The following is a 26,051-nucleotide window of genomic DNA, read 5'->3' as shown; positions in this document are numbered from 1 at the left end:
GTAAGTTCCATGACGGGAAGAGCAGTTATGGTCATCACGACTGTCCACAGCATACAGCGTCAGTGCTAGCGTGTAGGTCTACGATAAATATTTCTGTGGTGAGTGAATGAGGATGGACAAGTGATGGACGAGGATGATGGTACATTTGAAAAGTTGTGATGGGAACTTCCCTGGTGGTTCAATGGTTGAGAGTCTGTCTTGCAATGCAGGGGATGTGGGTTCAATGCCTGGTACAGAAACTAAGAGACCACATGCCTTGAAGCCTGCACACTGCAACTAGCAAGCCTGTACGCCACAACTGGAGAGCCAATGTGCAGCAACTAGAACCCGATGCAACCAAATAAATAAATGAATACATAAATAAATTTAAAGCAAAGAAAAGCTGTGATGACGACAGTAGATCCTATGGATGAAACATCAAACTTGGCACTGAGTGCTCAAGACACATCAGATAATAATGACCAAACGTAACTCCTGCCTTTAAAGGCTCAGGTCAGCTGGGTCAAACAGACCTGTGGATCCGTATTTACCATACAGCGCCCTAAGTGAAAAAGCTAAGTGCTGGTGGAGCCTAGGGGCCTCTGCCTTTGCCCTGGGAGGCTACTGTTACTAACCACACGAGCAGACACCTCAGATCCTGGCCAGCAAGGTGAAAAAAGGAAAAGCCGCTGTTAAGAGATGGATCACATAGAAGTCGAAAGTTTCCAAGACTGATAAGTAGAAGGTCAGTTACTCAAGCCGCAAGCTTTCCACCCACACCCTCAGAAACAGTGGTCGATACGTGAGTGCAAACACGGATGGGTGGGACAGGTACAGCTCAGAGGCTACCGGGCTTGACTTGTGACACTCACACTGGACCCTGGGCAATCCGTTCTCCTTCCCAGGTCTCAGTTCCCTTAATTGTAAGAAGAGGGAGAGCTCAGAGCTTCTCAGATGTTTCTCCCATCTTCAGAGCGGAGGGGACATGGGTCTTTGGGGGAAAACTGCAAGTCACATGACCTGGACTTTGCTGCTTTGTTTTAAAATTCATGGGCGTTCTTTATTCTATTCTGTAGCATATCTGTGCTTGTTTTGATCTTAATGTTTTTTTCCCCTCCCAAAGCTTGGAATCACATTTATGCTTCAGGAAAATGTTCTACATTTATCCTGTGGCTTTGCCCTCAGGGGTACATGCACCCCAGTCTGAGAAGCCTGGAACCTGCCTGCAATAAAACATCATCATGCTGCCGTTAAAAATGACTCCGTAATGAATATTTAATAACAGGGGAAGAAATTTCGAAGGTGTGGAGTAAGAAAGGCAAAGTTACAAAACAGCCTTCTCTGCTTGGCCTCAAAAACTAAGAAAGTATAAACATGCATATAAAAAGGTGGAGAATCCCCGATGAATGAAGAGGTTGGGGACTTCTCTGGTGGTTCAGTGGTTGAGAATCTGCCTTCCAATGCAGGGGACAAGGCTTTGATCTCTGGTTGGGGAACTAAGATCTCATATGCTTCGGGGAAACTAAGCCTGTGTGCCACAACTAGAGAAATTCATGCAATGAAGACCCATTGCAGGTATAATTAAACAACAACAACAAAAAGATGACGGATTAACTCAAGTGGTGCTCAGAGAGCATGAAGCACAGTGGACGCTGGGCACATAGTAAGTGTTCAATGAACCTCATACACGGTACATGGGAAGAACAGAAGTAGGATAGTAATAGTTTTTGGAGGATGGTGAGAATAGAGTGATATTTTTCATTGTTACTTACTCTAAATTTCCTATAATAATAGGCACATACATAAAGAGATAAATATATATGTATATACATATATATTTATTAATATTTGTAATGAGGAAAAATATTTTTAAAAGGAGGGTACCGTTTTGAGTTCAGATATTACAAGGCCTGATTAGTATTCCTGGGTCCAGGGCCCTGACGCTCACCTGTCACATCTAAATGCAAGTGGGGGGACTGGAGAGATGGACAGGGAGTGCAAGGCTCTGTGAGACCCACCCAACAGGAGCGCAGCCACTCAGAACACTGGTCCCCTGACGATGCTCCATCATCACTTGTGCATACGAAAGATGGCAGGTTAACTGCCTGGCACCTTATGGGGGTGGAAGGAAAAACTAGGTTTGAAGGGTCCTGCATGTACCTTTCAGAGACAAGGGTGGAGGCTGGTCTTTTTTTTTTTAACTCACAGAGTACCTGGCAGTCCTGGAGTCCAGGTGAATCCATCTGAGCGATGTACCTTTCAGGGCCGGGCTTATTTAAAACTTTTCCTGGACAGAAATCTAACATGTCTTCACTCAGGAAGATGCCTGCACACACACACAGACACACACACCCTCGGTTCTGTATACAGTTCTGGAGGGGATCCATGGACCTCAGGTTAAGAGCCTCAGATCTCAGGGATGGGGAGCGACGGTCTGTGATCAGGTGGCAGAAGTTGGGAGGCAGAGAACTGGGCTGATTTTAGTCTCTGCTCATTCATGTGTGAGTTCAACACACGTTGAGCACCAATTATATGCTGTGCCAAGCACTGGACTAGGTTTTGCGGATACATACAGAGCAGTGAATGGGCTTCCCTGGTGGCTCAGATGGTCAAGAATCTGCCTGCAATGCGTGAGACCTGGGTTTGATCCCTGTGTTGCGAAGATCCCCTGGAGGAGGGCTTGGCCACCCACCCCAGTATTCTTGCCTGGAGAATTCCCATGGGCAGAGGTGCCTGGTGGGCTACAGTCCATGGGGCTGCAAAGAGTCGGACACAACTGAGCGACTCAGCACACCACATACAGCAGTGAGCAACACAGTGCCTGCCCACATGAACCACTGAGGTCTTGGGCCACTTTGTTCTTTGGGTTTTGCTCCTAGAGATCACACGGGCCCTTCTCCTCACTCTGTCCATCCTTCACTCACTGTCCTGCTCTGCAATGAGAGTGCCAGCTCTCTGGGCAGGCCCCATGCAGCTTCCGGAGCGTCTGTGTGCACGCAGCTCCTTTTGCTTCTCTTGGCAGCCGCCCCCTACCCCGGGGTGGGGGGTAGGCATTAGCATCATCAACCCCGTTCTGCCGGTGAGAGGCGGGAGCTTGTGTCAAGGACTGGCTTTTCAGTAGTTCACAGCGAGGTACATGCCTCTGTCATGCACGGAGCCCTGACTCAGAGGCAGCTTGCTGACAGCGACGGAACACCCGGCTCCTCACCGGCTTGCCTCCTGCATCGGGTGAAGGGGATTTTTCAGGCATGGAAATCAGGCTGAGTGAGCTGAAGTGGCTTGCCCAAGTACAGGCAGACCCAAGAGGCAAACCCTGGCCTTCCTGATATCCAGTGATCTTTCTGCTTTCCCAAACTGCTTCTCAGGAAAGGGCCACTACGGCAAAGGCAGGGAGACGGTGAGAACCCGGGAGGCAAGGAAGGAGTCCCTGTGTCTGGGGGACCCTTGAACTCTAACCAGCAGCATGGGGGTGGTGGTGCAGCTTTTGTGCCTGATCCTGGCTGATGGCTTCCCAAAGCCTGCATCATATGAAAGGGAGGTACACGGGAAGGCAGGGGCTCTGTACCCTGGGCCAAAGCTCTAGGGGCTCTGGGTAGAGCACGCAGGCAAAGGGCCTTGAGAGTTTAGTTGGCAAATGGAAACACTGCGACCCCTCTCCTGTCACCTGGCACCCAGGTCCCACTACCAAACTCTGCAGCCAGGGTGTGCCCTGAGGCTGGCAACACCCGAGCCCAAGAATCCATGGCTGCTCCTGCTGGTGACTCATCCTTGGAGCTGCCAGTTGCCATCCACCAGGACTGGAGCTGGAGGCTGGCTCAGCCTGTTCCTGTTGACATGAGGAGGGAGCTCCTGGCCCATTCAGCTTTTCTTCCCTTCCCAAATGTGGCCAGGAGGGACTCCCCACCATGCCGACACAGTCACAGGGCTGCTGACCAGCAGAACACCATGCTTAGCCCTGCCAGGGCTTCTAGAACCACTGATGGGCAGACTCTTACTGGCCCTGAGGGGCATCTGGTCTAGTCCGCTGCTTTCTCAAATAGGGAAACTGAGGCCAAGGGGGAAAAAGAGGCTTGCCGTAGGTCAGCAGCCAGCCGCAGGCAGAGCCAGGACCACTGACGGCTAACGCCTACCGAGTGCTCACCACGTGTGGGCACTGCTCTAAGTGCTTCATATATATTAACTCATTTAATTTTCAACAGTCCTAGGAGGTACTGCTCTCACTCCCATTTTACAGATGAGGAAACTGAGGCACATGGGCGCTAAGTCACTTGGCTGAGGTCAGCTAATAATGGGCAGAAGCTAAGACCAGAAACCAGGCAGCTTGCAGCCAGAGCCCATACCACCAACCAACCCATCAGATGAGACTAGCTCTGGTGATCTGCTCTCCTTACCTGGGCATTCTTAAGAATGCATGCCTGACCCACCATGCGTTCACAAGTATGGCCTCGTCCCCGTGGGAAATGGTGCTTGGCGCCACAGCCCATCACTGTGTCTGAAACCCCACCCATAGACATGGACACTTGTTTATAGGATTGCTGCTCCTACCTCACTGTGGGGAGGAAGGGAGTAGAGGCTGGAGGGGCAGGAGGCTGAGTGCTGTTTGCAGACCCCCGAGGAGGCTGTGCTAGGGGAAGGGGGCCTGTCAAGAGATGAGAATAGGACCAACGTGTGGCTGCTCTTGGGAAGTAGATTTCCAAGTATCTCAGAGACACTGTGGGTTCAGTTCCAGGCCACTGCAATAAAGCAAACAGCGCAATAAAGCAAGTCACACTAATTATTTGGTTTCCCAATGCATACAAAGTTACATTTATACTCTGACTCATTGGAAAAGACTTGGATGCTGGGAGGGACGACAGAGGATGAGATGGCTGGATGGCATCACTGACTCGATGGATGTGAATCTGAGTGAACTCCGGGAGTTGGTGATGGACAGGGAGGCCTGGCGTGCTGTGATTCATGGGGTCGCAAAGAGTCGGACATGATTGAGCGACTGAACTGAACTGAAAGTCTATTAAGTGTGCAGTAGCATTATATCTTAAAAAAAAACTATGTACAACTTTAAAAAAAATGCTGCTGTAGAAATGGCACTGACAGACTTGCTTAATGCAGGGTTACCACCAAATTTGAATTCGTGAAAAACGCAGTTGTCTATGAAGCTGGATAAAGCGAAGTGCAGTAAAGGGCAGTACGCCTGTAACAAGAACCAGCTCTCAGACCTGGCCCCACCCAGTCAGGACTGCAGCCCCTGCAGTCTCTACAAGAGGCTTGTTTCTGGACAGGAAGCTCGTTCTGTGGGAACTTCCAACAAAAGCTCTGGAATCACCCAGACTTAGGTTTGAAGCCCGATGGTGCCACTGACGACCTGTGTGGCCCTGGGGAAGCAACTCAACGTCACCTCTGGACAACAGATCTACTAAGTCCTGCTAGCTGGGGTCTGAGGATGCCATCAGGCATAAAAAAAAAATGCTCAGTCCTTCGCCTGGTCCCTGGCACGTAGTGAACACTCAGTAAACAGCAGCAGAATTTAGACAGGAAGGGGAAGACGGGGGGAAGCACGAGAGGCAGGCAGCAGGACTTTCCTTTCATCTGCCAGGTGAGCCCCTCAGAGGACAGTGGGGGCCCCACATCTTACGTGGGCAGGGGTTTTGAGGCTGCTGGCGGGCACCTGGGGTTGGTGGATAGAGTGGACATAGGCTGTGGGTGGCGGAAGTGGGGAAGCTTTGTCTCTGTCAGTTAATTAAATCTGAAATGCTAACAAGCTTCCAAAACAAAAGCCAACTCAAGTACTCTTTGGATGGCATATAATAAAATGGTTCTATCTGAAATTGCAAACAGCTTTGTTGCTGCAAACAAAGGCTTGGTTCTTTGTGCCTCTCTGGAGCAGAGGCCCAGAAGTACAAGGGTGAAAAGGGTCAATGAAACTCTGAGGGTGCAGTGCCTTCCTCCCTCGAGCCCATGGTGAGAACTAAAAGAACAGAAGGAGAGGCCGTGGGAAGTGGGACCAGAGGTTCCAAGTGCCTGAGACTAAAGCACCAACATGGAGTGAGGGGGGGACAGACGTGGGAGAGCCTCTTGCTCCACACTCCCACTTCACAGATGAAGAAACTGAGGTCTAGAGAGGAAAAGGCAGAACCAGGATTGGCATGCATGTCTTTAACCCTCTGTTTTGGTTCTCACTCATTGAGCCAGCAAGGGATGTTTCGCAGGGCCGTCTGTGGGCGTCTGATAGTCTGGGGCCTCCCTCCCTGGAAGCAGGAGGGTGGATCCTGGTAAGCGCCCTCAGAGGTCTTAGAAAGTCCAGGGGATAGGGGGTGAGCAAGGTCGACCCAAGATCCTGCCTCTCCTGTCCAGGGACAGATATGCTGACAAACCCCAGCCCAGCAGAGGCTGCTGCCTTCAGATAGCCCTCAGCAATCAGGGAGGCTCACAACACTGGCCAAGTGGCGGGGGCACCTGGGTAGCAGTTCTGGCTCTGTTAACTAGTCACAGTGGGCTCTGTGATCCTGGGCATCTCATGGCCTCTGGGGGCCTCAGAGGCCTACTGTAAATTCAGAGTGTGCCTAGAGGTCTCCAAGGGTCCTTTTAGCACTAAAGATACACTGCTTCCTTAAAAAAAAAAAAAAGGCAAACGAATCTGAGCCTTTGCTGTAGTTTTTTCAATGGCTTCCCCTTGTTCTTGGGATAAGGACCCAGATCCCCGCCATGGCCATCAATAATGGCCCAGCTTGCTCCTGTGTGTCTCCCCATCTCCACCCACACCACTTCTTCCTGGTTTTCTGTGTTCCAGTTTCTCTCTGATTTTCTGCTGGAACCAATCTGGGAAGTAGAAAACTCTGGAAATGAGTGCGTCCGCTCAAAAAAAAAAAGCCTTACACAGTCCCAGGAAACACACGAGCCAAAGTTCCGTCCTGTGCTACCTGTGGTGGGGTGGGAGGAGGGGGGCATCTACATGCCTATCACTTGGGGGAGCTGGTAGGCCATGTGCAGGTTCAGAGACACACGGGGGAATACACTGCAAGCCTCGGGAGCAAAGGGTCAGAGGACAGATGGCACGGTGGAAGGATCTCAGAAACGGGGCTGCTGACGAGAAGAATGAGATTGAATGCAGCAGACACAAATTTAAAATAGACACACACGCACAAAACATTGCCCCCTGTTCTATAAGAGCACACAGAAACAAACGAACAAAATGCACATGATACATTAGAGCACGTTAACTACGAGGAGAAGGGACAGGGCAGTGGGAGGCAAAAGAGAAACACGTGAGTGAAACCAGAGGGGCCTTGTGAGGATCTCTGAAGATAACCAGGCCGCACACAGGGGAGTGTGCCTGACAGTACCTAAAGCTACCAACCATCATCACCCTTTCCTCTCCCAGGTCTAGACAAAACCAGCTGAGCTGGAAGTGGGGCCGAGGGCCAGCGTGGGAAGAATGAACGAAAGCAGAGGACACTTCAAGCTGGCCGCGTCCTGGGACTGGGAGAGCTGCAGAGAGGGGACTCCGCCAGGAGGCACAGACTTAGTGAAACAGAGCTGACTGCCTAGGACCCCTGAGTTTCTCTTTGTCTGAACTGGTTCACCAACATGCTGTAAGTAATTTCATTGGCTTTCTGGAGGGAGATTCTGTCTCCATAGATGCCCCTGCAGGATTAACTAACTCCTGTTAAGATCCTTGGGGTTGGGGCTTCCCTGGAGGTCCAGTGGTAAGGAATCAGCCTGCCAATGCAGGAGACATGGGTTTGATCCCTGGTTCAGGAAGATCCCATGTGCCACAGAGCAACTAAGCCTGTGCGCCACAACTACTGAGCCTGCGCTCTAGAGCCCGGGAGCTGCACCTACTGAGCCCACGTGCCACAGCTGCTGAAGCCCGAAGGCCCTAGAGCCTCTGTACCACAACAGGAGAAGCCACTGCAATGAAGCCACGGCTAGAGAGTAGCTGCCACTTGCTGCAACCAGAGAAAAGACCACACAGCAACGAAGACCCAGCACAGCTAAAAAAGAAGAAAATCCCTGGGGTTGGGTCAGCCCAGACTGCCAGGCTGAGCAGGGGCCCGCACTCCCTCCCTCTGGCCATCCCACTCCCCAGGAGACGAGAGGTCCACTGGGCCCAGGATATGTGCACATGCCCCTCTTTTCAGGCCATGCTCTGGCAGTGAGGACTCCAGGACCCTCTGTCCAAATGGCCTGAAGCCTTCAGGAAGGCACGAACACCCTTCTGAGGGGAGACACGGCCTTCCACAAGGGTATCTTTAGGTCTGAAGGGTGACCGAGGGTCAGCTAGCAGGGTGGAGTGTGGCCCACAGACTGACGTGCCCCTATGCATGCACACAAGAGCCCTCACCATGCGGGACTGGGCAGGGGGTGGCTCCCCACCTGCAGTCTGACCTTGGTCCCTGCCAATGTCAGGAACAGGCCTGCCCATGCAGCTGCCTGCTGGAGGTGCTGTGAACAACACACGGTGACATCATGCCATCATCAGCACCTACTGTTGTCTTTTTTAAAAAATAATTTTATCTTTGTTTATTTTTCGCTGCGCTGGGTTTCTGTTGCCACGTGGGCTTTTCTCTAGCTGTGTTAGGAAGGGACTACCCTCCAGTGGCGGTGTGTGGGCTTCTTACTGCAGCGGCTTCTCTTGTTGTGGAGCACGGGCCCCAGGGTGCTTGGACTCAGTAGCTGCAGCTCCCCAGGTCTAGAGCACAGGCTTAATGGTTGTGGAGTATGGGCTTAGCTGCTCTGCGGCATGAGCGCTCCTCTGGGATCAGGGATCGAACCTGTGTCTCCTGCGTTGGCAGGCGGATCCTTTACCACTGAGGCACCAGGGAAGCCAAGGAAGCCCCTGCTGTCATCCTATTCACCTCCTTCCTCTGCCCCACACCCCTGAGGAAGCTGCTGGTCCCAGGCCAGGCCTGCACTCGTGCTGTTCGGCAGGAGCCGAGGCCCCAGCATCAGCAGGCTTGCCTTGTTCCTCGCAAATGTGAACACCTACACACAGAAGGGGGGTTGGGGAGTGTGAGTTTGCATGTATAAATGTGTTTGGGTGACTGTGAGCAAGTAAATGAGCAAGGAAGTGAGCAGGCAAAGGGGACGTACAAGAGGAGGGTGAGCATGTGGAAAAGAGTGTGTGCACACTGGAAAAAAACCTATGTGCGCATGTGCACAAAGGGGAGTGTGTGCACGCCCTTGTCCACCACAGCACGTAGCAACTGCATGCAGTGAGGGCTGGGGACAGGGTGGAGAAGCAGCGGGAAGGAACAAGCCTGCTTATCTGCACGTGCAGGAGAAGGGGGCGTGGCTTCAGGAAAGAAAGAGCCCTAAAGAGGAACAGTGAAAAGCAAGTGTGTCCACCTCTAAGCTCATCTCTAGTGGAAAGGGCTGGATGACAGGGCGGTGGAGCTGAGAGGTCCTGGGTGTGCAAGAGGAAGAAAACTTGCAGGTGTGGGGGCTGCGTGTGCCCAGGGGACTGAGTGTGGGTATGACGTGCACGTGAATACATGAGCATGAGGCTGTGACAAGTGAGCAAACACGGGCACGTGTGCGCCTGCGTGGAATGCCTCCGGGCATGCGAGCGAGTGTGCCTGTCCCGGGGGGCAGCTGTGGGCTGCCTGCAGGTGTTGGCGATGCCTGATGATGTTTTCACCCAGAAATCTCAGTCTGGGAGGACTGGATGACCTGCTTGGCGCCAGCTCAGGATGACCGCGGCCCCGGGAATGTTGGCCGTGTTGCCCCTGCCTGGCAGTGCGTGTAGGAATGAGTGAGTCACCCAGGCATGGCTGGTCCTCACTCTGCCTTGCCTCTTAGTCTTGCCCAGTGGGGAAGACAGCTGGGAGGGGGAGAGATTACTCAAGGGCTGTATTTTTACACCATCATTATGCAACTGCTTGCCATGCCCGTGGGCTCATTCTAAAGGCCCAACGTCCCAAGTCTCTGGGCCTGTATATCTCCATCTCCTTTTAGGTCCAAGTGGAGGCTTAGGTCAGTGGTTCTGGCTGATTAAAACTGTGGAAGTCTACTCCTTATCAGGCTTCAGGGCTACCCTATTCATAATGCCAAGCCCCATCTCACCCCGCCTCCCGAGTCCCAGTCCTTTCCAACCCCTCCCTTCTTGGCTTTAAATTCTCCAAAGCACTATCACCATCTGCCCTTCTATATATTCTCCTTATTTATTGTCTATCTTTTCCTTAATAGCAATGCCTATGTAATTTTTTTTTAACATTTATTTGATTGTGCCAGGTCTTAGCTGCAACACAAAGGGTCTTCAATTCTTACTGCAGCACGTGCAATCTTTTTTAGTTTCAGCACGTGGGACATAGTTCCCTGACCGGGGATGGAACCTGGACCCCTGCATTGAGAGCCTGGACTCTTAGCCACTGGATCACCAGGGAAGTCCCACAAATGTTTATGCAATACTCGCTACATTCCAGGCACTGCTTCGAGCTCCATTCATTCATTTCATCCTCCAACAGTTCCATGTGGGAGTGAATGTTATTCTTGCTGTTTTTGTGAACGGAAGGTACTAAGAGGCTAAGGAGCCTGCCCATAATCACCCCAGTGGTGGAGCCACGTTTGGGTTCAGAATGCCTGCTCTTAGCTAGTTCACGATCCTGTCCTGTGAGGGGGGGAATTTTCTCAGGTCGGCTCACTGTTGAATCTCTAGGACTTATAGAGTGCCTGGCACATGGAGGTGGTCAGTGAACGGTGAGTAAACAGATGAAGACATGAGTGAATAAATGCTGCCACGGAGGACGGAAGAGAGAGGCAGTTGCCTTCGAAGAGCTCATGGCCCCATGGAGGAAACAGACAAAAAGTTATTTCAGTATCAATCAAGATGTCTAGAGGGGCACATAACTTGCCTGGGCCCTGGCAAGCAGGCTTCCCAGAGGAAGAGCACAGATGGAGACAGGCATAGTGACGTCACCCAACTCCTCCTAAAGCCTCCCTGGAGACACACGCACCTTAGTTATTTCTGCCTCCGTCCACAAGGTACCAGGAGAAGATGATGGGGCAGTGGCTCCTGGGCTCCGGAAGAAACTGCCTGGAATGAAGCCTCCCTCTACCACACACGAGCTAGACAAATCTGGACAGACTCTCTAACTTCTCTGGACCCTGGTCCTTTCTTCTATGAGAAAAGTGAAAGCGTTAGTAGTTCAGTTGTGTCTGACTCTTTGCGACCCCATGGACTGTAGCCCACCAAGCTTCTCTGTCCATGAAATTGTCCAGCCAAGGATAATGGAGTGGGTAGCCATTCCCTTTCCCAGGGGATCTTTTGGACCCAGGGATCAAACCCAGGTATCCTGCATTGCAGGTGGATTCTTTATCATCTTAGCCACCAGGAAAGTCCCTTTCTTCTATGAGATGGGGGATAGCAAATAACATCTGATTTCTTAGGGCAATCATTGTAGTTCCTAGGGAAATAATACCTAATTTCCCAGGGCAATCATTGTTTCCTAGGGAAACAATGGAAACAGTAACAGACTTTATTTTCTTGGGCTCCAAAATCACTGCAGATAGTGACTGCAGCCATGAAATTAAAAAATGCTTGCTCTTTGGAAGAAAAGCTATGACCAACCTAGAAAGCATATTAAAAAGCAGAGACGTTACCTTGCCTACAAGGTCTGTCTAGTCAAAGCTATGGTTTTTCCAGTGGTCATATATGGATGTGAGAGTTGGACTGTAAAGAAAGCTGAGTGCTGAAGAACTGATGCTTTTGAACTGTGGTGTGGAAGACTCTCGAGAGTCCCTTGGACTGCAAGGAGACCAAACCAGTCAATCCTCAAGGAGATCAGTCATTGGAAGGACTGATGCTGAAGCTCCAACATTGGGCCACCTGATGTGAAGAACTGACTCATCTGAAAAGACCCTGATGCTGGGAGAGATTGAGGGCAGGAGAAGGGGACGACAGAGGATGAAATGGCTGGATGGCATCACTGACTTGATGGACATGAGTTTGAGCAAGCTTCGGGAATTGGTGATGGACAAGGAAGCCTGGCATGCTGCAGTCCATGGGGTCACAGAGAGTCGAACATGACTGAGCCACTTAACTGAACTGAACTTCCTAGGGCAGCAGAGAGGATTGAGTAAGATATGTTACGATATTATGATTCATAAGAAATTTATAATTGGTCATTCAGATGACCAAAAAATATATTTCTCAAATATACTTGGGCTTTATCCACAGTTTCTAACTCATATCTTCCAAAACCTTTGGAATTTCTTGAGCTAGAAGAGCAATGGGATAATATTTGGTCACATCTCTAGTTCCTGAAAATGCTTCAGGGAAGGTGCCTTGTGTATCCCACCCAAGGGTGGGGGCTGGTAGCCAGGAGAACCATGTGATTAGAGCACGGGAACTTTCCAGTCCCAGGCCCGACCTCGAGAGACAGAGGCCGGGGATGGAGTCAGTCACCAATGGCCAATGATTTAATCAATCGTGTTTATGTAACACAGCCTCGGGAAACATCCAGAAGGACACGACCTGGAGAGCTTCCGGGCCAGTGACTACATGGATGTGGGGAGAGTGGTGCTAGGAGAGGATGGGGCCTCCGAGCAGGGAAACCGACATCCTTCCCGACGCATCGTCTTCGGTCTAGGCGGTCATCTTCTGCATCCTTTAATATCCTCTTATAATAAACTGGGGATCTGAAAATGTTTCTGAGTGCTGAGAGCCATTCTAGCAGACCCGAGGGCAGTGTGCTGTGGGAACCTCTGATATATAGCCAATCATAGGTCAGAAGTACAGGTGACCTTCAGGACTTGTGACTGCATCCTGAGTTGGAGGGGGTTGTTGGAACCTCCAATTGGTAGCGGGTCACCAAAAAGCACAGGTAACAACCTGGGCTTGTGACTGGCATCTGAAGTGGAGGGTGGACTTGTGGGTTCGAGCCCTTTACCTGTGGAATCTGATGCTCTCTCCCAGTAGACGGTGTTAGGAATGAGCTGACTACTCACATACCCTGCTGGTGTCCCTGCCCCTTGGCATACAGGTAAAAGCATTTAGTACAGTGCCTGGCACCAGGAGGGCAATGTGCTGGCCCTGTGGAGGTGATCACTACTCCCCTTCCGTTCTCTGCTGGTTGCTGGCTTTTGGGGAGGACTGGGAAAGAGGGTTGGAACACATCACGCCTATTACTGCAGCCTCTCTGCAGTGGCTTCATGCTATTTTCCAGAAGCAGCTCAAAGCAGGGCAATGACTATGTTTGTTATTCCTAGCACAGTCCACTATATTCCTAGCATACCATCTGACACACAGTAGGTGCTCAACAAGTATTTGCAGAATGACTGCTCATGTGATTACATTTATTTCATTCTGGTGAGGATTAATGTACATATTGTTGTCTCCATTCACAAACAAAGGACTAGAGGACCAGCAAGGTTAAGTGACTTGTCCATAAACACACAGCTTGTATACACAACAGCCGGATTCTAAGGCCAGAGCCAGTGTTCTTTCCTCCACACTATGCTACTCTGGATTCCTATACACTATGTCCTATTTTCTGTAGATTTTTTTCTAGCCAGTGGGGCCATCCCTGTTTGTAGAATCATCTCTGAATTCTATGACTCATATCTGAATCACAGAACTGTTTAATAGTTGAAAGGACTGTGATGTCATCTCGACCTCCCACCCTTTGCGGAAATTTCCAGTGTCTATCCAGACAATACTTGAATGCCTCGAGTGACGGAACACTCATTTTGTGTTGAATTATCAAGTTCCGGGACCAGATTTCTTTTAGAGTCAAAAAGAAGGTTCTGTATCCTGTGGGCCAACAAGGTCTCTTTTTAAAATTTCTATGTATTGGATTTACGCCCTCTTTCTGAGACATACAGAATGGATATGCTGTCCCCTTCACAAGACAGCCTTTCAGATGTTTGTAGACAGCTCCCATAGCCCTTTGGAGAATTCTTCCCCTCAAGATAGCTGTTTTGGGTTCCCACAACGACTCTGGTACAATGGCATCCATCCTAGCCTATCTTAACAGGCCATCCAAAGTGTTTTGAGCAATGGCACCCCCTACTGGACAAGGTATGAATTACGTCAAAGGGCCAAACGCTCATTAGGAGCCTGGAGGAGCTTCATCAGTTGCTGGGGCCCTGGCTCCTGGTGTGAATAAAACAACTGCTTAAACAGTCATCGCTATTCTGTCAGCACTGAAACATGTATATTATCATATATGAAACAGATCGCAAGTCCAGGTTCGATGCATGAGACAGGGCTGGTGCACTGGGATGACCCAGAGGGATGGGATGGGAGGGAGGTGGGAGTGGGGTTCAGGATGGGGAACACAGGTAAACCCATGGCTGATTCATATCAATGTATGGCAAAAACCACTACAATATTGTAAAGTAATTAGCCTCCAACTAAAAAAAAAAACACCAGTCATCGCTTTAGAGTCACACCTAGTTATTTTCTGTGTCTTTGTTAAAGAGGATCGCTGAAGACTCGATACTCTGTTTCCTTGCCAATCATGAGGTTTCTGACAAGCTACAGGTCTGAGCTGAGTGCTGAAGAACTGATGCTTCTGAACTGTGGTGTTGGAGAAGACTCTTGAGAGTCCCCTGGACTGCAAGGAGATCCAACCAGTCCATACTAAAGGAGATCAGTCCTGGGTGTTCATTGGAAGGACTGATGCTGAAGCTGAAACTCCACTACTTTGGCCACCTGATACAAAGAACCGACTCACTGGAAAAGACCCTGATGCTGGGAAAGATTGAAGGCGGGAGGAGAAGTGGATGACAGGGGATGAGATGGTTGGATGACGTGATGCACATGAGTTTGAGTAAACTCCGGGAGTTGGTGATGGACAGGGAGGCCTGGTGTGCTGCAGTCCATGGGGTCGAAGAGTTGGACACAACTGAGCTGAACAGGTCTGAGACTTCAAAATTAGAATTCAAAAGCTGTTGATTTTCCCTCAACAAAGAGGTCTGGCAAGGGAGGGGCTTCCCTGGTGACTCAGGTGGTAAGTAATTCACCTGCAATGCAGGAAACCTGGGATGGATCTGTGGTCGGGAAGGTCTGCTGAAGGAGGAAATGGCAATCCACTCCAGTACTCTTGCCTGGAAAAATCCCATGGGCAGAGGAGCCTGGTGGGCTAGCCCATGGGGTTGCAAAGAGTCGAACATGACTGAGTAATTAACACTAACACTTTTGGAAAAGGAGCTATGAAAATGTATGCCGTGTGATAGGATTAGGGTGATTTTTCTTTTGTTTTTTTTAACTTGTCTTTATTTTCTAGTATTTCTACAATGGATATTTGTTATTAGGACGGAAAAATCAATAAAAACTTTCATAAAAGGTAAAAGCACACAAAAAACTCCCCCCACCTTCCTTCCTTCCTTCCAAGGCGGTTTATCATGACTTGGGTATCTGGTCTCTAACTGGGATGGGCTGCCATCTCGTGGGCAGGAGTGCCTTGGTAATATCTCTGCGGTGACAGTAATGGTCTCGGTTCACACTCTGCGCAAGAGCAGTCAATGGGACTCAGGCAGCATAACTGGACATTCACAGCCAGGCTTCCCCCTAGCCCTGTCAAGGAGTTTCTCCACATTGTCCCCCCTACCCTTGATTCATGCCACGGTGAGGCTGTGTCTTCTCATCTTACCTTTCGAAGTCTGCCCAGTACACCACTGGCCAGCGGTCATGTCCCAGTCGTCTGGACTCCCTAGCTCTCCCCCCGTCTCTCCACCCTCCCCACACACCTTCAGCTGCCTGCTCGACCCTCCAGCTGAGCCTAGAGCAGCTCCAAACGGTATCAGAGAGACATCAGGGATGTGCAAACCAAATCTTCACTGAAATGAAGACCTATGGACCAGCCGGGTCACTCTTCTCGAGCTGATTCACAGCCACCCAGGTTCTCCTCCAGCCCCAGGGTCTTTGGGGGCTCTCTGCCTCCATTCAGAGCTCTGGGAGCACCTGGGTGCTGGGAAGACTCACCGGGCAGCCTCTCGCTGCAGCACATGTCCAGGGCCCCTCCCTCGGAGTCATCAGCAGTGTGGTTCTCTCTCTCTCACTCCTGCAGCAGGATGAAAAATGGGAGGTGAGGCTGTTGATGAGTGGGGATCAAGACAAAACCCTGAGCAAAGAGAAAAAGCCTTCCTTTTTTGAACCGGGTCCTTTGGAATAACCCTGTCCCATTAGGGGGATCCGAGGAAAAGACCAACCTACGGAGGGGTCAAGCTGGAGAGGCAGGGGCAGAGTTTTGCAGGTGTCTTCCACGTGGAATAACACCATATCTCCACCATAGAAGGAGGGCTTACTTCATGCAAAGCACTTGACAAACTTTATCACACTGAGTCTTCATCAGGACCCCATGAATTAGGGATCATTCCACTTGGCTCAGAGAAATTAAGTAACCTGCCTCAGGTCACACAGCACCTTCGGGTAGAGCGGGGTATGAAACTACAGTCTAGGACTCCAGGCTCACATTTGCACTGCTGTGCCATTCTGCCTCTGAGTTTCTGTGGGTTTGAACCATGGGTGGTCAAGAGGGATCTGGGTGACGTCCAGTCGGTGTCCAGCACCCCCCCCCCCCCAAGTCCTGCACATTTCCTGTGGCTCAGGCAGTACAAAGTGGTATGCAAAACTCTTCTCTAGAAACAGCTAGAAAAAGAAGCTCTCGATGTATTTGCATATTCTAAATGTTCTATTTCCTTCTGAAATCAGAAAACCTTCTTTATCAGGGTTCCTTTCAGGACTAGGCTGGAGTCTAGAGTTTCTCCTTTACCCAATAAGCTGGAAAAAGTTTGCTGGAGATTAGCCAGACCCCAGGGAGTTTCTGTGGACTTCCCTGGTGACTCAGACGGTAAAGAAGATGCCGTCTGGGTATCTTCTGGGTTAGGAAGATGCCCCAGAGAAGGGAATGGCGACCCACTCTAGTATTCTTGCCTGGAGAATCCCATGGACAGAGAAGCCTGGCGGGCTACAGCTCGCGGAGCAGCAGAGAGCTGGACACAACTTTCCCTTTTCACTTTCATTTTCCAGGGAGTTTGAGTCGTCTGACATATCCTGAGGTGACCGCTCTTCTCTCAGGGCTTCCCCTGCTTTGGGAAGGGCCTGCTGCGCAGCGTGGGCTCCAGGGGCTCTGCCTGCCCTTTGTGTTCGACCCCCAGCAGTAGCTGACTGATTCTCGGCTGGACAAGCCCACCAGCCTGGGACAATCAGAACCTCTCCCCTGCACTTTTCAAATGTATTCTGGGGGCTGGACCACGGTAGCCACAGTGCCCTGGAGAGAAGGTCCAGAAACATCTGCTGCTGAGGGCCTTGGAACTGCTTCATTCTGGCCCATCGTGAACCTTTGTTGAGCAACATGCCTGTTAAGACCATCAGACGCCCCAGGATCCTTCCAATTGCTGTTCAGTCACTCAGTCGTGTCTGACTCTTTGCGACCCCATGGACTGCAGCACGCCAGGCTTCCCTGTCCTTTACCACCTCCCAGAGCTTGCTCAAACTCATGTCCTTTGAGTTGGTGATGCCATCTAACCAACTCATCCTCTGCTGCCCCCTTCTCCTCCTGCCTTCTATCTTCCCAGCATCAGGGTCTTTTCCAATGAGTCAGCTCTTCTCAACAGGTGGCCAAAAGTATTGGAGCTTCAGCTTCAGCATTAGTCCTTCCAATGAATATTCAGGGTTGATTTCCTTTAGGATTGACAGGTTGGATCTCCTCGCAGTCCAAGGGACTCTCAAGAATCTTCTCTAGCACCACAATTTGAAAGCATCAATTCAGCCCTCGGCCTTCTATATGGTTCAGCTCTCATCTCCATACATGACCACTGGAAAAACCATAGCTTTGACTAGATGGACCTTTGTTGGCAAAGTAATGTCTCTGCTTTTTAATACGCTGTTTAGGTTTGTCATAGCTATTCTTCTAAGGAGCATCTTTTAATTTCATGGCTGCAGTTACTGTCTATAGTGATTTTGATCCTTCCAATAAATTCCAATATTTTAGCTTAAGATGGTGGTATTTGATTTCTGAAACTGGCAGCCAGAAGAAACTTTAATCTACCCTTGCTAGCATAGCACTGCCAAGAAGTTCAAGAGGTCAGCTGCCTCTCCACCCACTAGCCCTGCAATCCTGCCTCTTAGACTGGTCCTGAGGCCAACTCCAGGCCCAGCTGCAACCCTGAAACAGTGAAGGGCACAGAGGTCGGGGTAAGGATGCCCCTTTTGATTCTGACATCTTCTGTTCTCAACTGGCAACTGTTTTACTCTTTCCTCAGTCCAGTTGCATGATCTCTGAGAATCCCAAACCCCAGGGCCTGGCTCTCCTGCAGAGAGACAAGTGCTATCTTCAGGGCCCTTTAAATGTCTCTGGAGTTTCTCCACTTTCCCCCCCTCTCTGCCACCTACATCTTGGTCCAGGGCAGCATCTCTTGCCTAGATTCCTGAGGCTGTCTTTTAACTGGTCTCTGGCATGCACTCAGGCTGGCCTCCGAAACCTTCTCCATATGGTTCTAATATATGTGGCTTCGTAGGTTGTGCAGTTTACAACCTGCACAACTGGATAGGGGAGGCCTGAGCTAGAATCAGCTCTTTCACACTTACCATATAACTCGCTTCTTTTAAAAAATACTTGAATGGCATCCTATTACACTCAAAACAGAGACTATAATCCTTAGATGTGGTTTGCCAGATCTTGAATGTTCTGTCCTCCATTCATCCCTCCAGCCTTATTTCATGCCCCTTTCCTGTTTAACCTCTGCACTCTAGCTACATCAGGGCAGGCTTTTTTCTGCACAGTGCCTTTGCACATGCTTTTCTCCCTGCCTGGAGAGCTCCCCACCCCCTGCCCCCCAAGGTCTAATTCCCATTAGTTTTTATTCATAGCCTTTGATAAAGTTTGAAATTTCATTTTACCTTATGCCATTATTTGACTAACATTGGATTATAAATGACATGAGGGCAGGGACCACCATTTGGGTTTCATTTATCACTGTAGCTTCAGAGTCTTGCTTGGTGCCTGCTTCATAGAAGGTGTTCAATACATAAACAAACACTCAGTGAATAAGTGAATGTTGCCCTGACCTTCTTGAAAAAAACCTCAGGCCCCTCAAACATGGCCATTATCTGAGCTGCCTTTGTGAAGGAAGATCTTCGTGAAGGTACTTGGAACCCTTCTCCCCTGCTGCAGTCCACAGCAGACCAGTAACACGGAGCTGGAAGCCCTTTCATTTAGCAGAGGAGGAAACGGAGGCACAGAAGGGAGGTCTGCCTGGCCCCAGGTTATATGCCGAGTGGGTAGCCAGCAGATGGGGATGGAGAACACCTACCCTCTACCTCCTGATCCAGAGCTTTTGCTTTCTTTACCTTGAAGAGAGCCCTGGCTGGAGGGTAGCCCCAAAGGTCTGACCCTTGGCTCAGTGCAAAAAGGTAACCCAGGTATATCCAGATACCTCTGCAACAGGACCCATGAGTGACTCACAGCTGCTTTCACACCTCAAGCCTCCCAGGCCCCAAGTCGTGTTCAGAATAGCTCAGCCCTGCATGTGTGCAGCGGACTCTATAAATAAGCTTCCTAGAAAATGACTAATTTCATCATCAGGAAAGCAGAAAGAGTAGCACCTCTCATCTGGAGAGGACAATGAAGCAAGAGCCTGCTCTGGGCCCTGCAGTCGAAAGACTCCAGGCAACCTCGCCAAAACCTGCATGTCGAGGCTGTTCAGGGGAGGGTTTGGATTAGATTTCCAAAGGGAAGAGCTGGTGCATTCAGGCTGACTCGAGAAGCCCACTCTCTGGGCACTGTCCTCCCTCCTCCCAGCCAAGAGAAGAAATAGCGGCTTGCTGTGGATTACTGCAGGCTCCTTCTCTCCCCTTATCCGGCTGGGGACACAGGAGGAGAAAACTGGCCTGTGACCACAGGCAGCCACTTGCTGGGCTGGCCCCTCACTGCTACTCTTAGAAACCAGAGAACCCCCGAGAAAAAGGGACTAGGCGATCACCCGGCCTGTCCCTCCCTCACCGATGGAGAATGTCTGGGAGGGGAAAGAACCTTTCCAAAGCCACTGCCCCAGTCACCAAGTGCTCACTGAGCAGCTTCGGGGAGCAAGGCAGCAGAACTAGGAACACAGTGATGAACACGCCAGGCCCTTCCCCCCGCAACCCCCAGTCTTCTGGGGAGACACACCGGCAAACACGATTGCTCCCACACCAGCTTTAATAGGCTGCATGCCCATGATACCTTGGGGAGCTCAGCTTGTGGTGAGGGGGTGGCAAGGGGAAGATAGGAGCCGGTTCTTAAAGGATGTTTCCAGGTGGATGAGGGGTCACAAGGAAAAGGACTTCTTTCATGGTGCAAACAGAAACAGGAGAACATCCCGGAGGCTCGAGATGGAGAGAGTATTTGGCATTAACTGGAAGTAGTTGGCCAACCGGCTGGGGAAGTGATGCAGGCCAGGACACAGCAGAGGGACCTGAGCAGAAATCCTGCCACCCAGGTGGGGCTTCCCTCGAACCAAGAGGTGCCACGGGCTCCCCCATCCCTGGGCTGAGGAGGTCTGTTGTAGGAAGTGTGATTAGTGGCATAGATTTGAGGAACAGACATTAGACCCAGTTGGTGGTTACCTGATTTGGTCCCAAACTACATTTGGGGTAAAATTCACATAACATAAAATTCACCATTTAAACCATTTTAAATCATAAGAAATGCTGGGCTGGAGGAAGCACAAGCTGGAATCAAGATTGCCGGGAGAAATATCAATAACTTCAGATGTGCAGATGACACCACCCTTATGGCAGAAAGTGAAGAAGAACTAAAGAGCCTCTTGATGAAAGTGAAAGAGGAGAGTGAAAAAGTTGGCTTAAAGCTCAACTCAACATTTGGAAAACTAAGATCATGGCATCCGGTCCCATCACTTCATGGAAAATAGATGGCGAAACAGTGGCTGACTTTATTTTTCTGGGCTCCAAGATTGCTGCAGATCGTGATTGCAGCCATGAAATTAAAAGATGCTTACTCCTTGGAAGGAAAGTTATGACCAGCCTAGACAGCATATTAAAAAGCAGAGACATTACTTTGCCAACAAAGGTCTGTCTAGTCAAGGCTATGGTTTTTCCAGTGGTCATGTATGGATGTGAGAGTTGGACTATAAAGAAAGCTGAGCACCGAAGAATTGATGCTTTTGAACTGTGGTGTTGGAGAAGACTCTTGAGAGTCCCTTGGACTGCAAGGAGATTCAACCAGTCCATCCTAAAGGATATCAGTCCTGGGTGTTCATTGGAAGGACTGATGTTGAAGCTGAAACTCCAATACTTTGGCCACCTGATGCGAAGAGCTGACTCATTTGAAAAGACCCTGATGCTGGAAAAGATTGAGGGCAGGAGAAGGGGACGACAGAGGATGAGATGGTTGGATGGCATCACCGACTCAATGGACATGGGCTTGGGTAGACTCCAGGAGTTGGTAATGGACAGGGAGGCCTGGCATGCTATAGTTCATGAGATTGCAGAGTCGGACACGACTGAGCGACTGAACTGAACTGAAAACATACAGTTCCAGGGTACTTATTACATCCATGATGTTGTGACACCACCACCATCATCTAGCTCCAGAAGAGTTTCATTGCCCCCAAAAGAAAAGCCTGTACCCCTTAAGGAGTCCCTCCCATCCTCCCCTCCCTCAGCCTCTGGCAACCACTATCCTCTTCCTGTCTCACAGATTTGCCTGTTCTGTGTATTTCAACTAAATGGAATCTTACAGTATTGTAGCCTTTTGCGTCCGGATCCTTTCACTCAGCGTAACATGTTCTAGGTTCATCCCCGCTCTAGCATGTGTCAGTACTTAATTTCTTTCAATGGCTGGATAATATCCGACTCCACGGGCAAACTACATCTTACCCATCCATCGTCTGATGGACTTCTGGACTGCTTCCACCTTTTGGGTGTTGTGAATAGTGCTGCTATGATCCAAACTTACCTTTTAAACTCTGCTCCCCACTTGCTTATGACTTTGGGCAATCCTCTTTCACTCTGGACCCCTGAGGCTTCATCTATGAAATAAGGTGGTTTAGACCCTAGGCTCCTGGAACCTTAAATGTCATCAGTGTCATTCGTCCATTCATGTTTGAAGGTGCTGGTGCATCTGGCGGGCTGCTGGAGACTCAGCCTGGACCAGCCCACCTTGTCTTCCAGGAGCTGATGGGGGAGACAGACCAGGTGACACTGGGGACTGCATGAAGAGTGCTAACAGAGGCCTGCCTGGGATCGACTGTGGGCACATCACCTCTGCCTGGAGGGTGGGACGGTGGATGCATGGGTGCTCTTAGGAGACATCCTGGAGTGGATGTCAGCTTTGCCCAGGATGCACGCAGAGAGATAGCTGACGGGTTTGGGGAGGGAGGCAGAGGAGTCTGCACTCTCCTCCCAGGTGGGTGAGGAGGAGCTGGGATGCTGAAGCCAGCTTCTCTGGGTGGGAGGCTGAGCCCCTAGGAACCTCCTGACCCAACCCCAGGCAGATATGCCCTCTACCTTGGGATTCCTGCTTCTGGGGCTCCCAGGGCTCGCTAGAGCAGGGGTCTCCAACATTTGGGATCTAATGCCTGATGGTCTGAGGTGAAGCGGATGTAATAAAGAATACATAGAAATAAAGAATAAATAGAAATAAAGTGCACAATAAACGTAATGTGCTTGAATCATCCCAACACCATCCCCGACTCCCATCCGTGGAGAAATTGTCTTCCATGAAACTGATCTCTGGTGCCAAGAAGGTTGGGGACAATGGCTCTAGGCTCTAGACACCCCAGTGTCCACACGGAGTCTCCACCACCTCCCAAAGCTTGAATCCCACTACACGGCCATGTCCTCAGGACCAAACCTGCCCACTCCGACTTCCAGGCCTCTGTTCATGCTGTTACCTTAGCCTGATGTTTCTTTCCCCCCTCCTGTCAAATTTTACTAATTCTCCCCATCGCCTCTTTCACGAAGCACCTCCTGATCTCCGGGGAAGAATCAAGCTCTCCCATCGCTGCTCCCGGCCCACACTGGCTCTTACTCCTCTCTGCCTCTGACTTTGTTCTGCTGCTATAGTTAGCTGTTTGTGCACCTGCCTCCCCGAGCACTGACTTGAGAGCACACTCACCCCATCAGCCACCCCTGCAACCCAGGTGTTCAGGGCCCAAGCCTGTTGATGTACATGTTAAAGGACAGATGGAGGGCAGTGGCAGGGTCTTAGCGGTAGTGGTTTTGAGGGTTCTGGGTGGGCAGAACCTGGCCGGGAGCTTCCCAACCTGGAGAAGACGGACACGCCATGGCCAGAAAGGGACCCAGAATGCCACCAGGTTCTCATCAGCACTGCAGTGTGCAGGGGCAGAGGACATGCTTGCTTCACGGAGAACCAGGCTGACCGCCTCCTGCAAATGAGCCACGTGCTTTAGAGCCGGCAGGTGGAGAGACCTCACCCTCCTTCCCAGGGCTGTAGCAGGGAAGCACATAGGTGCTCAGTCACCTTCTCATCACTATCTGCAGCCAGGGCAGAAAATTTTCTCTGGACAAAGCACATGAGATGTGAATGCAGGAGAGAGGCCGCCTTTAGGATACCCCCAAAGGGAAACCAAGGCAAGGGAGATTCAGTACATGCCTCAGGTCACAAAGGGTGTGAACAATTGTTTGCAGGCACTTAAAAATCCCGATTCCCTATCAGGAGTTGCCTCTCTCTTCCGCAGGTGCTCTGCCGGTCCCCTGCCGCAGGGAGGGCCCAAGACCAGAGATCAGTTACCTGTCATCCTGTGTCACACCCCGAAGCCTTCTAACAAGCAGCTTTCTTGCGTAAGTTTGTCAGTTTCTGTTGCTGGCAACCACAGTGCTCAGACTGATGCGTGCAGCTAACTCGTGGAACAGATAGGCTCTGAGCCCAGGACTCCCAATGCTTAGTTCACTGCTATTTCCATCCTGCCAAGCTGCCTACCCTCCCTGCCCAGCTGTCCACTGTCCAGCCATCTGTCCCCACGTCTGAGCAGACTGCAAACTCAGAGCGCTCTGGATCCCAAACACAGGGTCTGTGAGTCCTCTGCTTGGGACGTGCCCTGATGAATGATGACGCCTTCTCCACCTTGCTCTGCTGGTGGGAGACAGTGGCGTGGGCGTGGCAGACAGCCAAGGGAAGGGGAGATGAAGCGGTGCTGGAGAGGCCCAGGCTGCAAAGGGGTGGGGGCTGGGCAAGATGGAAGGAGTTTTCCATCTTTCACATGAGTCTGATTCAGGTCTGGAACACTCATGCGTTTGACTAGTGATGACCAAACACTGCTGCTGCTGCTAAATCGCTTCAGTTGTGTCCAACTCTGTGCGACCCCATAGACAGCAGCCCACCAGGCTTCCCCGTCCCTGGGATTCTCCAGGCAAGGACACTAGAGTGGGTTGCCATTTCCTTCTCCAATGATGAAAGTGAAAGTGAAGTCGCTCAGTCGTATCCGACTCTTAGCGACCCCATGGACTGTAGCCCACCAGGCTCCTCCATCCATGGGATTTTCCAGGCAAGAGTACTGGAGTGGGGTGCCATTGCCTTCTCCGTGACCAAACACTAGTGCTTACCAAACACCAACTATGCGCGGGCCACAGGGGGAGGCCCCGGGGATACAGCAAAGCGCAGGCTCTCAGAGCACAGAGGGGGAGTACAGGGAAGCAAAAGGCAAAGAAACACAGGTGGCCTGTTTGATGGGAGAAGTGCCGGGTGTAGGGGCTGCTGGTGAGGCCCCAAGACAGGCAGGAGAGTCGGGGAAGGTTCCCAGGAAGGAACCGATGAGGGGACATGAAGGAGAGGAGGGGGGCAGGACTTGCGGAGTGACAGAGGAGCAGCTGGGGTGTTCCAGGCCGAAGGAAGGCCCGTGAAGGGGCCTGGAGTTGCGAGGAAGCGGGGCACGCTCAAACGACGGGAAAGAAATTCAGTCTGACAAGGGCATGTGGGAAGGGCGTGCGGACGGGGACACCTTCCGAGGGGCTCGTTTGTCATGATCTTCCTGTGTGTTTTCCTCCTCCCTCCCCTTCTTTCCAGAGACATAAGGCAGACCTTAATCTCCACAACAGCCCTAGGAGGCATATGTGATCATTACCTTGTAGTTTCTAGATGAGGAAATGGAGATTCAGAGAAGTCCAGCGACCTGCCCGAGGGCACACAGCTAGTAGTAACAGGTCTGCCTCTTGCTGCCCATAGTCCTCAGCTCTCTTCTCTTCTGGCTTTTGGTATTCGTTGAAAACAACACTCTGAAAATAGGAAGCGAGTGAACGTGAATGAAACGGCAGTTACCTTGCACATGTTCTTTGAAACAATCCTCACCTAGGTCTTTGGGGGCAGCACGCCCATTTTACAGATAAAGAAACTGAGGCTCAGGTGGTGAAGTGACTCGGCTAGATTCATACAGCAGGTGACTTAGTGAAGGAGCCCGAGGGGGAGATTCCTGTCCCCAGGGATCTGAAGAAGTTCACAGCTGCAGGGCCGTTACCTCGTATGTCCTCCCCAGGAACAGAAGGAAGCCCTGCCCTGGACCCTGGCCTCAGGCTGCTCCACCTGAAGCAGCAGCCCAGAGATCCCGCCTTGGGAGACTGGCTGGAGTGGAGAGTGTGCGTGATAGTAGCAGCCGTGCTCCATGACTGGAGGAACACAAGCGCTCCATGGCCCAAGGGCACAGCAGCCCTGGGCTCTAGTCCAGCGTGTGACCCTGGGCCAGTCATTTCCCCCAATTCGAGTCACAGCATCCACAAATGAAAATTTAAAAAAAAATGAATTTAATGACATTTAAGGGCTTTTCCTTAAGGTCTCAAGTTTTGATTCTGGGGTATCAAGGTTTGATGAGGCAGGGCTAGTGGAGCAGGGAACCAGCAGAGGGCGCTCCCAGCAGCAGGGAAACAGGCTTTGGTCCATGGGTGGGGCTGGGGGGGAGTGGGAGTGCGGGGTAGAGGGTGGGGCAAAGGGAGCTTTCCCACCCCAGTCAGTGATTGACACAGGCCCAGCTCCCCTGGGTGGGTCAGTATCTGTTGCGGACAGGTATATCTGTGTGGTGGACAGGAGACCAGAAGATGTTCAATCGAAGACTGGGATTTCAGGGCTGAAAGGTCATCTGGTTTAATCCTCTGCTCTCCAAGATTCTGAAAACGCCCC

The 26,051-nt window shown here is 50.9% G+C and overlaps 1 protein-coding gene across 1 annotated transcript in view; it reads right to left on the bottom strand.

The window, feature by feature from the left end:
- Positions 1 to 26,051, bottom strand: part of PTPN5 (protein tyrosine phosphatase non-receptor type 5) — a 56,796-nt gene that overhangs the window by 16,896 nt on the left and 13,849 nt on the right. The window contains exon 2 of the mRNA XM_052662392.1: positions 15,905 to 15,974. Coding sequence (XP_052518352.1) covers positions 15,905 to 15,974 — 70 coding nt within the window. The remainder of the gene's footprint in view (positions 1 to 15,904; positions 15,975 to 26,051) is intronic.

This window comes from Budorcas taxicolor, chromosome 25, assembly GCF_023091745.1.
Source record: "Budorcas taxicolor isolate Tak-1 chromosome 25, Takin1.1, whole genome shotgun sequence".
Taxonomy (NCBI): domain Eukaryota; kingdom Metazoa; phylum Chordata; class Mammalia; order Artiodactyla; family Bovidae; genus Budorcas; species Budorcas taxicolor.
This window is presented reverse-complemented; position numbering and strand designations above follow the sequence as displayed.